Genomic DNA, 16,060 nt, shown 5'->3' with positions numbered 1-16,060 from the left:
CTGTTGTGGCCTCTCCCGTTGCGGAGCACAGGCTCCGGACGCGCAGGCCCAGCGGCCATGGCTCACGGGCCCAGCCGCTCCGCGGCATGTGGGATCCTCCCGGACCGGGGCGCGAACCCGGCTCCCCTGCATCGGCAGGTGGACGCGGAACCACTGCGCCACCAGGGAAGCCCAGCTTACTGTATTCTTAACTTTTTTAGTTTTAAAAACAATCTTATAGCAGATTATCACAATACAAGTATTTGGTCTATGAACATTGCTTATTTGTCAATGCTTTTGAACCTCTGCCACAATCAGGTAACTAAAATATGGGAGTCATTATAATAAAGTGAATGAGCTCCCTGGGTTCTAGAATCCTACAGTCCCAGGTCTGCAACTTACCATTGAGATCCTTAGCAAGTTGTTTAACCCTTCTTTATTTTCCTCATCTGTAAAATGGATATGCTCTTACTAACTTAAAGAATTACCATTGAGATTGAATAAAACAATGAAAATCTTAGCACATAGTATGCACTTTAAAATATAAACTTTCTTCCTAAAATATAAAGTAAAAAAGCAAGTCCTATATTTATATATCACTTTAGAGTTTTAAGAGCTAGAGTAGTCTTATTCCGTGTTCCGAATTTTTTATGGATAAGAGTATTGAGGCTCATATTGGTTATGTGACTTCAAGTCAAGGTGACAAAACTAGTTTGCAACTAAATTTAGATTAGAATTAAGTTCCCCTGATTTCCAATTAGTGTTCCTTACAGTATACTGTGTACATTTGACTATCCCATACAGATGAGTAAAATACCTGAACAGTTACAGCTGAGACTAGAACACAATAGTGAGTTTAGGGTTTGTGGCCTCATAAAAAGAAACCATAAAATAGTAAAGTTGCCCTTGCTCTAAGTTAGTTTTGACTCAGAAGTTCTTAATATACTTTTATTATTTGTCTTTATGGAAAATATTATCTTGAAAGATGTCATATTACACACCTGCATTTGCTTGAAACTTGGTAGCTTGATAAATTGATAAGATAACTGGGTCATATGTTAAGTTTTTTGAAAAACCAACCCAAACATAGATCCTAATAAAAGAATGTTACACATTTCCTTTTAAAGGCTAAAAAAGCATTTCTCAGGACTCTTAAATTACCATATTCTGATACCAAGGGAAAATAAAATCTGGACTTAGAGTCTTGTTTGTACTTAGAAGGTTTTCCGGACAGGAAGGCAGTCTTGATGCAATGCAGTAAGCCACAATACCAGTGGGGCATTACAGGTGAAAAATCTGCAGCTGTACCCCTTCACCACAATGTATTACAACTGTACGCTGGAATATTTCCTGTACAGAAATAGGGTTTGGTTAACTTTGTTTCCCAAGAGTAGATCACATTAAAATGTTATAAAATCATGATTTCCTGCATTTTGAATACTTGTGGTTTCTCAACTGGTTCCAATATTTTAAGTTTTTTTTTTTTTTGTATGACTGCTATTAGTTGAAGATGTATAGAAGCTTTTCTTTTCCTTCTTCAAAATCAACTAAAAAGCAGATACATATAAAAACTGGTATTATAAGCTGAAAACTTTGAGATTATATACATATTTGTATTTTATGCCATTATTAAATGGTGGGCTTATACTTTGAAGTAGAAGCATAAAAAACTGACATGCTGCTATCAGAATACATTTTATTTTTAATTAACTATTGAAAAGTATCTCTACTCAGTTTTTTTTGTTTTGTGTGATGAATATGTTTCTCCTCTTGTAAATAATTGATTGTAGAAATGTTCTTCATGTTTCAAAGAACAGTTACTTAGGTCCAGTAATAATCATAAATAGAAACCACATCTGTATTTACAGAGGCAAAGCTGGTTTTTTACCTTGTTAGGTTTTAATGTTTATATTGCTCTTTACGTATCTTAATTTCTATAATAATACATAGATGTCCATTTATCCTAATTTCTATAATAATATATAATAAATAATATATAATAAATTGTAAATAATATATAATAAATTATCCTAGTTTATGTAATGATACAATGTATATATACGTTGTCTCTTTCAGTCACCCATCAATCCACTATTTTATGCTCAGACCTCACATTCTACATTTTAACTATCCACTTACCTACTCTCTAGTCATCAATTAAAAACTCTTTATCTACCTCTAATTTTTCTAGTGCATTCCCCACTGGGGAATATATTTGGTCTTATCACCGCTTTGACATTGTGATAAATGTAATGTATCCTTTTACTTACTTAATGAGATAAAATAACTTTCTATTAACAAAATAAGGGTTTTACAACAATTAACTCTTTCAAAAGTTATCAACTAGGAATGTACCAGTGTGAAAAACCCTTTTCCCACCCAGGGGTGTAGGTCAGAAAGAATTTGAAGAAATCGATACTTGAGGCAGTGGATAACAGAAAACTTTAAAGCTAAACAAAAGGCTCAAAAGGAAGATCTGGGGAATGAGATGTCCACACAGACTTTGAAAAGTTCCAACAGATTCCTGGGAAACTAGGAGAATATGTACATGCATAAATCTGTGCACTTACCCCAAGCTCTGCACATGCTAAGAATGACCGAAGAAGGCCCTGTGCTCTCACCTCAGGCTGACCTTAAGGCTCTGCACAAGCAGGAAGGGAAGGCCAGGGGAGAGTTGAGGGCACGCCTTAATAGGCACATAGAGCCCCTCAGCAGAGACTGGGTATACTTGTTGTTTCCAGGCGTTTAAGGAAATCTGTCTAATTATTAACTGACCACTAAGCTCACCAAGTAGAGACTTCAGTGGCCACATAATAAAGATACAGACCTACTAGAGAATGGACTTGAAGATATGGGGAGGGGGAAGGGTAAGCTGTGACAAAGTGAGAGAGTGGCATGGACATATATATACTACCAAACGTAAAATAGATAGCTAGTGGGAAGCAGCTGCATAGCACAGGGAGATCAGCTCGGTGGTTTGTGACCACCTAGAGGGGTGGGATAGGGAGGGTGGGAGGGAAGGAGACACAAGAGGGAAGAGATATGGGAACGTGTGTATGTGTATAGCTGATTCACTTTGTTATAGAGCAGAAACTAACACACCATTGTAAAGCAATTATACTCCAATAAAGATGTTTAAAAAAAAGAAAAAAGAAAACAGACTTTAGAATTAATTCATAAATGTTAGTAACAACAACAAAAAAGAGAACAAATATCAATGACAAGAAGCCCTGGGGAAGGGGGTCTGATTTCCACAGTTGCCATTATTTATTAATAATATAATAATAGTAATATAGTTAATATTTATTAATATAATAAAATTTTATATCATTTAAAATGTCCAGTTTCCAACAAAAAAGTATGTGCTCTGCAAAGAAACAAAGTCTGACCCATATACAGAGGAAAAAAGTAATCAATAGTAACTGTCCCTAAGATGCCCAGATGTTGACCTCACTAGACAGACTTGAACTGTCTATTTTGAATATGTTCAAAAAAACCTAAAGAAAGCCTTGTCTAAAGGACTAAAGGGAAATATGAGAATGATGTCTCACCAAATAGAGAGTATCAATAAAAAGATAGAAATTGTAAAGAAAAAAAAAAAAAAAGAAATCCCAGAGTTGAAAAGTATAAAAAGTGAAATGAAAAATTTACTAGAGGGGCTCAATAGCAGATTTGAGCAGGCAGAAGAAAGAAGCAGTGAATTTAAAGATAGGTCAATTGAGATTATTGAGTGTTGAAAACAGAAAGATAAAAGAATGAAGACAAGTGACCAGAGCCTTAGAGTCTGTGGAATACCATCAAGTGTACCAATATGTGCGTGAGGGGAGGCCTAGAAGGAAAGGAGAGAAAGGAGAATAAAGACTATTTGAAAAGCTAATGGCTGAACACTTCCCAAATTTAATTAAAAACATTAGTCTGCACATCCAGGAAGTTCAATGAACTCCATGTAGAAAAAACTCAAAGATTTCCATACCAAACAATCAACCTATCTAAAAACAAAACAAAAAAAAAAAACCACCCTGACTGCAACTAGAGAGAAGTGACTCATCATATATAAGGGATACTCAGTAAGATTAACAGCTGATTTCTCATCAGCAACCGTGGAGACCAGAGGCAGAGAGATAACATATTCAAAGTACTGAAAGAAAAAGGCAGCTAAAGAGAAAATAATTGCCAAATTAAGTAACTATAAATGACTGGGATTAATGGTAAGGGTCAAAATGTATTCTGCATTCAGATTTCTTTCTATGAATCCACTTTAAAGAAACTGAAACTGGAAATTGTAAATGATACATTATGGAGTCTATTTTTCTTCTTTAATCTAAAGGTAATTAAAGAGCAAAGGATTTATAGCCAGAAGGTCTGCCACTTACTAAATGTGTAACCTTGAACATATTACCTAACTTCTTTAAGCCACAGTTCACTTATCTGTAAAATGGGAATAATGTATTCCTCACTAAGATAATATACAAAAAAAGTCTGTAAATTGTAAAAGGCTGTTCTTCTACCACAGCTTCCATCAGTATTTTTATTACTGCTACTACCAAAATCACGGATGATGATGGAAAAGCGAACTGTTTTACCCCTACTGTACTGACCTGTTAATTGGTGCCCTGAGAAATCTGGAAATGTAGTGGGAGGAGTGATGAAGATGGTATCCTCTGATGTAACCTAGCCTTAATAACTTACTACTGAATGGAGGTTCCAGCTTTGTGCTCACTAACCAGCCCTACACAGTCAACTAGGCTCTCTATTTCATCATAATATAAAGGAAAGGACAGTTGAATCAGGTTGATAGAATGTATCACTTGCTAAATACTACCACCTCTTTATTATGTACGTAAATACAGGGAACACGCTTCCTCTGTATCCTTTTCTTAGATTGCTTGGTGGCACTGAGTGGGCAAAGGGGCAATGGCCCAGCTTTAGCAGTCCCTGGACAAAGAATTCAGACCTGTTTATCTATGAGCAGATGGGCAGTTGCAACCCTGCTAATAGTCTTGGCAGTACTATTAAATAATAAAAACAAATTAAGCGCCAAAATATTCTTTGTACCAAAAATATTTTTAAATGGCCAACACACATGCAAATCTTCCCAAATTAGCCATCAAATGGAAACAAATCTTGGAATCATATTTTAAATGCAAAAATACATGTGCTTTTACCAACTGGCAGATATACAACCTAAAATATATTCATATGCAGAGACCACATATGCTTAGAGTACAGTTTATTATATATGGCTGGCTAATTTTTTAGGTCCTGTCAAATAATGGATAGGAAAACAAAATGTAATAAAAAAATATATAATCTTGACAGTCATTTGAAATGTACCATGTGTTACATGTGGAATGTTTTCCAGTGAAACCAATTTACTTGTTCCCACTTCCCATGACTCAGTACTAGATATTTAGGCTTTCTAAACTATTTTTGGCAACCAAACTTTCTTGGAATAGTCATCTTTCCTTCAAGTTATTCAGTGCAAGCATTAATAATAAATCCTCAGTTATAGATATGTAACTAAAAATCATTCACATCATCTCCTTCAAACCTAAAAGCACAAAATAAAGTTATTTTAAATAGATCACACAAAATAGAGCCCAGATTTATTCCTGAGAATAATTAATTGCTGCCATATGAATCACAGTGTGACTGCGTTAGATTTTTAGTTTAATTCTGTTACTGCTAGACTAGAGATTAGCTGGGCAATATCTACCTCTAACTGAAAGGCAAAGGAAGATTAGTGAGGTAATGAAAAGTTTGTTAAAAGTGGGGGTGATTGCAAAATAATTTGAAAGGAGAGCTCAGTGTATAAAACAAAACCTTTTTAGAATAGAAGGCTGTAAAAAAGATTATTTTTTCAGCACCTATCTTCATTCATAAGTTGTAAAACTATTTATTGAGCATATACCATGTTCCTGACTCTGCACTCTGAGTTTATTGGAGAAATAGCTGGAGTTCGTTAAGAATGCTTGTCAGAGAACACACGGAAGGCAGCCAGGCCTCAGGAAGGAGCAGTAGGCTACTTTTAGAACCTCAGCCATTGTCATTGTCCCTACCCTCCTAAATGAGGTCTTAATTCCAACACATGCCTCACTCCCCTCTTTCCTAGTCACTACCCAAACTGTAAGATTTAGCCCCTCTTGCCTAGATACTGATTTGTATTTTTCCTTCCCTCCCCAAAACTCCTTTCTCCTCTACCTCCCAAACCCTTCCACTGAGCCCTCTGGAACACCTGTTCTGTGACTAGTGAACTTCCCTAAACCTCAGCCTCTTCTTCAAGAATTTCCTCTACCTCTTCGTCTTAAATGACATCCTGCTGTGCCCTGGGACTCTGTACACCACTGTAACCCGCCCTGAGGTGGAAGCAGTTTATTCTCCCAAATCGTGTTTACCTCAGGGTCAGGAGATAAGGTGCTCTGCTGCTCACCTATGCCACTTGCCTGTACTCTTCTCCCCTCCTGTAAAGCCTTCCTGCTTTTTTGAGACTCCTTCCGTCCAATTATATCATCCTCACCCCTCTTCGTTGTTGCCATCTGCTATTTGGTCGTTTGCCCTCATTCTCAGAAGTCTTCAGCCCATGGCTTCCAGCCTTTTCCTTCACTGCCATCGACATCCGTGTGAAAGAGCCCCAGCCAAGACCCCAGCTCCTCACTCTAGTGACCTCCGCCTCCACTCCGTGTAAGTAGCCACTGCCACACACAAGCCCTGGAACTTGTCAGCATCCCAAGCTGCTCCACCTCCTAAATCGCTCATTCCAGCATCCTACTCTTACAGTCTTTCCGTCTCTCCAGCCCCCTCATTCGGCAAGCCCCAGTACACTCATTCATTAAACCGTATAGAAATCCATAGTTCTCTGCTTTCTCCCTATCCATCAGCTTACTCTGTTCTCACATCCCCTTTTAACCAGTTTACCTTCTTAATTCGTCATTTAAAACACCTTCTTGCAAATAAGCACCCTAAACTTCATTGTTCTCTTTCTTTCCATTACACTCTCCTGATGAAAGGCTAAGGCTGGTTGAGTCTACAGGTATGTATCAACACAGTTAACTCCCTCTCCAACTCTCTAAAATTAGCCAACTCCATACCCAAGATTTCCACTTGGATGGCTCACTGATGCCTCCAACTCAGCTTGTCTAAAAATGAACTTACGATCTGCCCTCTTCCACCTGACACCACAAACCTACTCCCCAATGGGACAAATCAATCTTACCCATCCCAGTAAATGACGTCAGCACCCATACAGTTGCTTGGGCCAGAGACCTGGGGGTCATCCTTAACGCCTCCCTCTCCTATATCTAATCAGTCAACAGATTTTTATTTCTCAAGAATCTCCCACATACCACTCCATTGCCACCAACCATACCATAAGCCATCTACATTTCTAGCACAGATCACTGCCCTAGCCTCCTAATTGTCTGTTCACATCCACGCTTGCCCCATTCTCTTTTAATACATTCTCTACACGGTATCCAGAAACTTTTAAAAACATAAATTTGACTTTAAGCATTGCTTCTTTGCTTAAAACCCTTCAAAGATATCTCATTGACATTAAGATAAAGTCCAAAATCCTTATCATGGGCTAAAATAATTTAGTTTTTATTATCTACATTTCACAAATGAGGGAACTGAGGCCCAGAGTCATTAAATAAGGTGCTCAAGGTCATAGAGCAGTGATTAAGGGTCAGGGCCAGGATTTTTTCCTAAGTGGATGTAATACCAACAAGAGTTTTATTTTATGTTGGAGAAATTTTAAAAATAAAGATTATGGGCTTCCCTGGTGGCACAGTGGTTGAGAGTCCGCCTGCCGATGCAGGGGACACGGGTTCGTGCCCCGGTCCGGGAAGATCCCACATGCGGCGGAGCGGCTGGGCCCGTGAGCCATGGCCGCTGAGCCTGCGCGTCCGGAGCCTGTGCTCTGCAACGGGAGAGGCCACAACAGTGAGAGGCCCACGTACCGCAAAAAAATAAATAAATAAAAATAAAGATTATATGATTTATAAACCTGTGGCTCAATATATATTTCAGTGGACAGTTGACTAAAATAACCTTTAAAATACTAATTGTACTGAGTGTTGTTATCAGCTTTTCTTTTGAGGTTTTGAGGACAAAAATGTTCTTAACGTGGGGGAAAGGATTTATATGTGACTTTTGCAAATGCACTTATAGGCATACAATCTTAAACTTTTTAAACAGAAGTTTCATTTATTAATACCCCTTTATTAACCAAGGCAAATAGGGTGTATAAAGGAAAATCCTGACAAACACGTAACACATATTTTATGATGTGTTTCTGTAGTAGTTCTCTATTGTTTTCTAAATTTTGAGAGTAGCCTGGAATGTTCCAGTTGAAGTATGTAACCTCAGAACCAGCCTCACACAAAGTTGTGAACTAAATAAAATTTTTCTTTGGCTTTCTTCCAAATCTCTCTTTTTGAACTTTCACAGTTTCTCTTTGCCTAAGCCCCAGTGTTGGTACAGTTTACTTTCATTGCCCTTAAACTACCTAATGGCTTCCCACAATGGTTCCCAGCTTGCATTGCCTTTTATTATGGATTTATTCCAACTCTCTCCTGTACATCAAAACTTGCTAGTACTTTTTTCTTAAGGCCTCACTCTGCTTTCCACTGTGACGGCCAATTTTCATAAGCTCTGTTATACATTAATTTTCTTTTAACTAATTTATTTATTTTTGCCTGCATTGGGTCTTCGTTGCTGCACACGGGCTTTCTCTAGTTGCAGCAAGCAGGGGCTACTCCTCGTTGTGGTGCGCGGGCTTCTCATTGCGGTGGCTTCTCTTGTTGTGGAGCACAGGATCTAGGCGTGCGGGCTTCAGTAGTTGTGGTGCACGGGCTCAGTAGTTGTGGCGCACGGGCTCAGTGGTTGTGGTGCACAGGCTTAGTTGTTCCGCGGCATGTGGGATCTTCCCGGACCAGGGCTCGAACCCGTGTCCCCTGCGTTGGCAGGCGGATTCTTAACCACTGAGCCACCAGGGAAGTCCCTATTGTACATTAATTTTAATGGAGAACTTCTGGAGCCAATACCAGAAACAAGTCTTTTTTTCACCCTATTTGCTGTGTAACCTCTCTACCAAGAAGATGATTTTTGAACTTTACATTCTGTTAATTTGTTACTAATAATAAAAAAAAAAGATAGGTATGTTAAATATGCTTTTCTAAACTCATTTGCCCTCTCCCATGAGATTCTTATGTGTCTCACCCCACTTCCCATATCTTATCCATTTCTACTTATGACTTTCTTAAGCTAAAGGACTGACTTACTGGCAGTCTAGAAAGGAGTTAGGCAAGGAGATGTTCCTTTATCTCTCAAGTAATAGGCAACATACAGGGAAATATTTTAATAGATATGCAGCAGAAAACCATATTGAACTATGATTACAAGGTTCCTGAACATCCAAGCTCAAGGTTTATTATTTTCTTCCCACAGGTCCAACCCATTGTTAAGAAATCTAACAAGCAGGACTCTTATTCACAACCTACCTGATTCTTTTAACAACACCCAAGCTTCAGAAGTGTTCTTGGAGCATGAGAAGGATAAATAATTAGTAACTAATATTTCTTAAGCTTTTATTATGTCGTATTAAATGGAAGGCTTTGTCTCTTTTAATCCTCACAACAATTCATGAGATAGTTCTGTTATTATCCCCTTTTTAGGGATATGAGTACTGATGTTAGAAAAATTAATTTGCCCAAGAACTCATAGCTAATGGAACTAGAAATTGAATCCCATTAGGTATAACTCCAAAGTTTGTGCTTTAATCTTCTATACTTCTTTGTGGAGAATTTTTAATGTGCCATAGATGGACTGAATCACCCAGGATATGTGTATTTGTTCATTCATGAATTATTCATTCATTCATTCAGCAACTTTTTTTGAACATTCACTGTATACAGTTTGCCAGGTTCTGTGAAAATCCAAAGCTTAGCCAAATGGAAATCATTCCCTCAAGGAATGTGTCTACCAGCAAAAATGTCATGTATAGAAATAACTGTAACATGAGGTGTATAGTGATAAGAGCTATGAAACAGATTCCCATTTTTAAAAAGTATTGGAGTTCAGAAAAGGGAAAGCATTTCTCCATCTGGGAGGTGAAAAGGCTCAAAGAAAGGTGGTATTTCATTTGGACCTTGATAGATGGGAAAGATTTAAACATTAGACAGTGAGAAACCAGGGATTCTACGAGTATTTGAGGCTGAGAGACAGTATAGGAACAAAGACCCAGAGAGGGGAAAGTTAGAAAAATGTATGTCATGGAAAGCAAGAAGAGGGAGAATTTCAAGAAATGGTGGCTAAAAGTAGAATTTATGGATATGTCACTTGTCCTTATCACTAACCAAAACATATGCTCTGTTTCATCACACTGTTAGCCTCTTACGCATATCCATTTTGTGCCCCTTTCTTCCATTTAGCACGTCGCCATACATGGATGCTCAAGTCCCCATTTAAGGAAAAGAAACTGTTATAGGTGGAGGTAAAATTTATTCCCATTCAAAGATTTAGAATCACTTATTTAGGAAAGAAAGGTTAAGGAGAAATCTATTCATTCAGGAAGCTTTTATTAATATCCTATTAATGTTCCAAAAACTGTTTGATGCTAATATTTTTAAAAACAATATGCCATTTTGCTTTAAGGATCACAGAGTCAACTAAAGGAGACAAACATGTAAATAAGGAATGGCGAAATGTAATGACTTCTATGATAGAGGAGTGAGTTAGATATGGAAGTGACACAAGAGAGGCAGTGACCAGTTCTGAGAATGGTCATAATTAGGAAATGCTTCCAAAAGAGGAGACACATCTGAGCCCAGTCCTTTTTTTTTTTTTTTTTAAGACAAATGGGATCAACCCACATGTTCTATTTTGAAGCTTAACTTTTTTTTTAAGTTAATAATATATCTTGAGTGTCTTTTGTGCTAGTATATATAGGTATTCCTTATTCATTTTAACGGTTGTACAGATTCCATTCTATAGATCTGCATGTTATATTTAATTCCATATTGATGGATATTTGTATTTTTCCAATTTCTTACTAATACAGTACTGAAGTAAATACACATACACACACACACACACACACACACACACACACACTTGTATTGGAATATCTGTAAAACAAATTCTTAGACGTACCCTTCCAAGCATTTAATAGATATTCCCAAATTATTCTTCAAAAATAATGGGTAGAAATGCTTTTTCCCACACCTCTACAGAAATTGGAAATGTCAGTCTTTTCAAACTTCCAGATTAATAAATAAAAATACTACATATTGCTTTAATTTGAATTTATGTAAGTATTAGTGAAGTTGAGTATCTTTGCATGTTTACTGGCTGGTTATATCTTTTCTTCTGTAAATTAATTGCTGTCAGAATCTGGGATTTTACCTTATGCAAGCTAATAAATTAGCCTGTTAACGTTTTATGAATGCTGACAGAATATATTAGACTTTTGGGTCAGAAACAAAGAATATTATTGCTCGTGGCACAGCAAACAGTGTGTGCATCATGTTTGCATTGGTTTCTCTTGCCCCCAAGTCCCACAAGGGCGATGCAGAAGGGCCCCCAGGGGGATGCTCTGCATGCAGTAGATAAATGGCACAGCATGGAACATGGAGCTTGTCAAATCAACCTCTTTTAGAGCAAGTCTGCTCTTTGTCCTGGAAAGAAACTTTACCTCATCACTCAAGGATACTTTCTGCAAACAGAACCTGAGAAATGGTCCCTGTTAACAGCTTTCAGGACCTTGCATCCTTTGCATACCTGCCAAGAACATGCAGGGAGGTTCAGGGCCTCTTCCAACAACTGCCTTTGCTTATTTTTCTATATGCTTACTTATCATTTTCTCATTGATTTGTAAGAGCTCTCTGCTATCACAAGTATTTGTAGATCTGTCATTAACTATTACCTGTTTTATCCTAACCTTGCTTTTTATTAATTTTGATGTTATCAGTTGTGAGGTTTGTTTGTTGTTTGTTTTACCGTCCGCGGGTTTCATGCCATACACAGAAAAGGCTACCCTATTATGATAAAAATATTAACTGATTTTTTTCTCTTATGTTTTCAGGTTTTAGCCTTTAATATTTTGATCCTTTTGGAATTTACTTACATATAGGAATGATGTAGGGACCCACTTTGGTTTTACCAAATGGCTAACCAGTTCTTACAGCCTCATTTCCCATCTTTCCCCTACTTGTTTGAAATGGTACCTTCATCACATACTAAAATTTATCTGTACTTGCATATTATTATTTTTTTCTTCTTCTAATCTATTTGTATGTTACTACTCCAACCTTATCTTTTAATTTTAATTAATGTAGCTTTATAGTAGACTTAGCATCTGGTAGAATTTGTTCCCCACTCTTTCTCCTTTATTTAAAAACTTTCTTGACTGTTTCCACGTATTATTCTTGAATGAGTCTTTTGAAATAAAGTAGGTAAACAGGATGAATATAACTATGAAAAGAAATCCTAAACTACTGTCCTTTACAACTGTATCCCCTTTTAAAAGTCTCATTAATGTTATAACTTTTATGAAGATTCAAGTTGCATGTCAACAAATACAGAAACATCGTTTCTGTTTGCATCTTCTAAAATCTTCTTTCTTTTAATATAGATTCCTTGTAGTTTGGAATACTGGGATGAACTCCAGAAGGTTTTTGTTGCATTTCGAGAATTTAGTCTGTCTGAAAGCAAAGTTTGTGAACTGCAGTTGCCAGATATCAATCTTGTGAATGACCAGAAGAAACTGGTATCCTCGGATCTTTGGAGAATTGTTTTGAACAGCAGCCAAAATGGAGCTGATGACCAAAGGTAACTCAGTGAACAAAGTGAAAAATGAAATAGTGGCATTATACTAGGAAACAATCGTCAAGTCATCTTATCTAGTGGCCCCTCACTTAGCTGTATCGAAGCTCTCTAGCAGCTGCATCTGTCTGAACTACAGATGAGAACCAGGAAGCGAGATAGAAGCTGATGTTTCAAAGTCTGTGTACTAAAATTCCTGTGTTTTACTGTGAGCTCTAAGAACCTGTTCCTTAAATATAAAAGGAAAAAAGAGCAAAAAAAAACTTAAAAAAAAAATCCAGTTATCCTGAGCTAAAAAATATAGAGGAAAAGAGCCATACACACTTCAATAGACTCTTAATGACACAGTCATCAATATGTGTAAATGTTAACCCTGGGGCATTAAAAGAAACGTTAAGTAAATTGAATTGTCTCCTTCTTTTTGGAACTACTTCAATCTTAAGGGGTTTTTTAAAAAACTTTAAAAGACAGACCTCCAGACATTAGGAAAACTTGACTAACCAAAATAGTTTATACTCAAGATTTCGGATAGCCAAAGTTTTATTCAGCTCTTGAATCTATTTGACTGTAATGTATCTCTAGAGCTATAGACTTCAGGTATTCTGAATCGTGTCCCCAGAGCTTCCTGTTCCACACCTCCTACAGGATATCTGGTTAGTGACAAAACAGGGCCAGACTGTCCCTATTTCCAATGTTTGCCTGCTTAATACATCCACTAACTTCGAGTAGAGAAAAAATGGCTTCAGCAATTAATTCTTCAAGTGCTCCTTCTAGTTTACATATCCTTATTATGTCTTTCTGTTCATGCTCCCCTAAATGACAAGAAAAACTAAATCACCATCAATGGAACAGTTTTTTTGGGTCATATGATATGTGTACTATGGGCCTGTGCCTATCTTGCTGCCCATCACTTTCAATGTCCTACCTTCTAATTCTCCTGACGAGTTTGCTCTAGCATTATCTTATTCTTTGTATACAATCCACCCCCTTTTTTCCCCCAAAACAACATTTTGACACTAACAAAAAGAAAAAAACATCCACCGTTCCAACACCCTGTGACTGAACTGTTTTCTCTTTTTTGTTACCTTTATTTTTGCCCATCATTGTATGCCTTTACAGGGTTATAATCATAGCACACCATTTTGTATTCTAATTCCTGTTTTATATTATAGATAGTTGTGAATGCTTTCTCTTTTTGTAATTAACAGTAATATATGTTCATTGAAGACCATCTGGGAGATAAAGAAAATAATACCACCCATCAACATATCACACCGAGATAACCTCTGTTCACATTAGTCTGTAGCATCACAGTCTTTTTCGTTGATTACTTTGTATGCTTAATAATAATATGTTTCCTACTTTATGGTTTCTATTTCTAGGCCATTTGGGCTCTTTAAAAATAATTGCCTTCCCAGTATATTACCTAGTAATGTACGACTGGTGAAAATATATTAGAGGAGTGGGGTCTTGATTTTACCTATACGAAATGCAGCAGTGAAAAGAACACCCATCCTGGGAGGAGTTAGCAGATGGATAGAAAGATTGACTATTCTAAGCATAGGTTACCTAGTCAGAAACCAGGAAATCTCAGAAAACAGAGCTTATGGGTAATGAAATTTTTTTAAATCTGAGTTTCATTATTAGTATCAAGTTAGAAATCATTTCTTGATTCTAATTATCAAAGAATGCATTTTCATCATTGAAAGAAGCATTTTGGACAAGGTTAATTCCTCTGAATCTGAAGCATTCATAAAAATCCCTTTGTGGTAAGCTTAGCACTGCAGAAATGTGGAACCTTTAGGAAATGGAAATTTATGCAGACAGTCAAATTTAGGCAGTTTTTCACCAAGCTTTCGGCATTGTAATCACAGATCTTTCGTCCTCACCTTGGAGTTTTCAACTTGCCTAATATTTCACAATTGATCTTGCTTTAAATTGTTTGACATTAAGCATTTTTCAGGTAGAAATTGATACTAGTGAAATTAAATTTAAAGAGCTGGTTTAAAAATCAACATAATAAAACACTATTAAGACATTTTTCAAAAAGGACAGTAAATAAATTTCATCCAGTTTCTTGAAGGAAAACATCAGTGCTTTGATGATATGTTGACATTTCACATAGAAATAAAAGTGCTACAGTTAGATCCAGTATATTCTGTCATGAGAAATCTAAAACTGGACAAAAACCTGACACTTTTATGATTAGAGATTATCTTATCTTAAATAATATTTATGGTTTGAGAAGGATATGCATCAGACTGTTGTACATTACTGGAAGAAAGTTCATAAAAATAAGTCCCACGAAGCTTAATCTAAAAAAAAAAAAAAAAGCATCTTGCCCACAGTTGGCAAAAGTGCAACAGTGTAGGATATTTAGTGGTAATGGCATCACTGTGTGTATGTAAATAGAAGCACTATTTATTAGAGATTTTCAAGTTAGCAGACCTGGGTTTAAGTCCTGGCTCCATCACCAACTAGCTGTTTGGCCCTGAGAAACTGATTTCTAAGCTGAGGCCTTAAGGAATGGGTAGCAGCTAACCAGTCTGAGGGGTGGCAGGTAGCCTTCGGTACAAAGGACTGGAGACCAAAGATTCACTCTCTTAAACTTTGGTCTGTTTATCCCATACAGGCATATTATCTTTAATTCAATCCCTGTGTATTTGTAATAATTATTTTCCACTATATTTAATTAATGGTTTGCTTGATCATATGAAAATGAATGATGGGTAACTTGTTTTTTTCAAGGTAGCATTGGAAGGAGAGTAACTTAAGCTCAGTTTCCACAATAGTATTGACCTTTAGGAGAGTTCTCTTTCTATTTGTGGTGCACTGGACTGAAGCAAGAGATACAGCCTTTAAGCCCTGATTAGGGTATCCATTTCAGCTATTTATTTTTAATCTCAGCATGTATGTATTTGCCCACCCCCACTGCCCACTGCTGAAGCCTAAATAAACCCCTTTTCCCAGTAGGTCCTGACAAGAAACAGACAGCACACTCAGACTGGTTAACTGAGGAGAGTTTACTGTAAAGACTGTTTACAAAAGTGTTGGCAAGGTGAAGGGATAGGACGGTACCCTGAGGCTAGAAACCATGGGGAAGCATTGCACTCTTAGTCCTGAAGGAGCCAGGTAATAGAGCCATTACCAAAGCTAACCCGGGATGGGTGGTTGTAGCTGTTTTTGGTGGAGGGACCAACAATGTGCAGAGACGTGGCTAAGCAGGAGCCAGGAGAATATGAGTCCTTCCACCGCTCTC

At 37.1% G+C, this 16,060-nt stretch overlaps 1 protein-coding gene across 9 annotated transcripts in view; it reads left to right on the top strand.

Moving 5' to 3' along the window:
• VPS13B (vacuolar protein sorting 13 homolog B) overlaps nucleotides 1-16,060 on the top strand; it is an 802,500-nt gene that overhangs the window by 683,993 nt on the left and 102,447 nt on the right. For all 9 annotated transcript variants that reach the window (XM_028500192.2, XM_028500193.2, XM_024115869.3 and 6 more), the window contains exon 40: nucleotides 12,611-12,807. In XM_028500192.2, coding sequence (XP_028355993.1) covers nucleotides 12,611-12,807 — 197 coding nt within the window. The remainder of the gene's footprint in view (nucleotides 1-12,610; nucleotides 12,808-16,060) is intronic.

The sequence above is a fragment of the Physeter macrocephalus genome, chromosome 15, assembly GCF_002837175.3.
Source record: "Physeter macrocephalus isolate SW-GA chromosome 15, ASM283717v5, whole genome shotgun sequence".
Taxonomy (NCBI): Eukaryota; Metazoa; Chordata; class Mammalia; order Artiodactyla; family Physeteridae; genus Physeter; species Physeter macrocephalus.
This window is presented reverse-complemented; position numbering and strand designations above follow the sequence as displayed.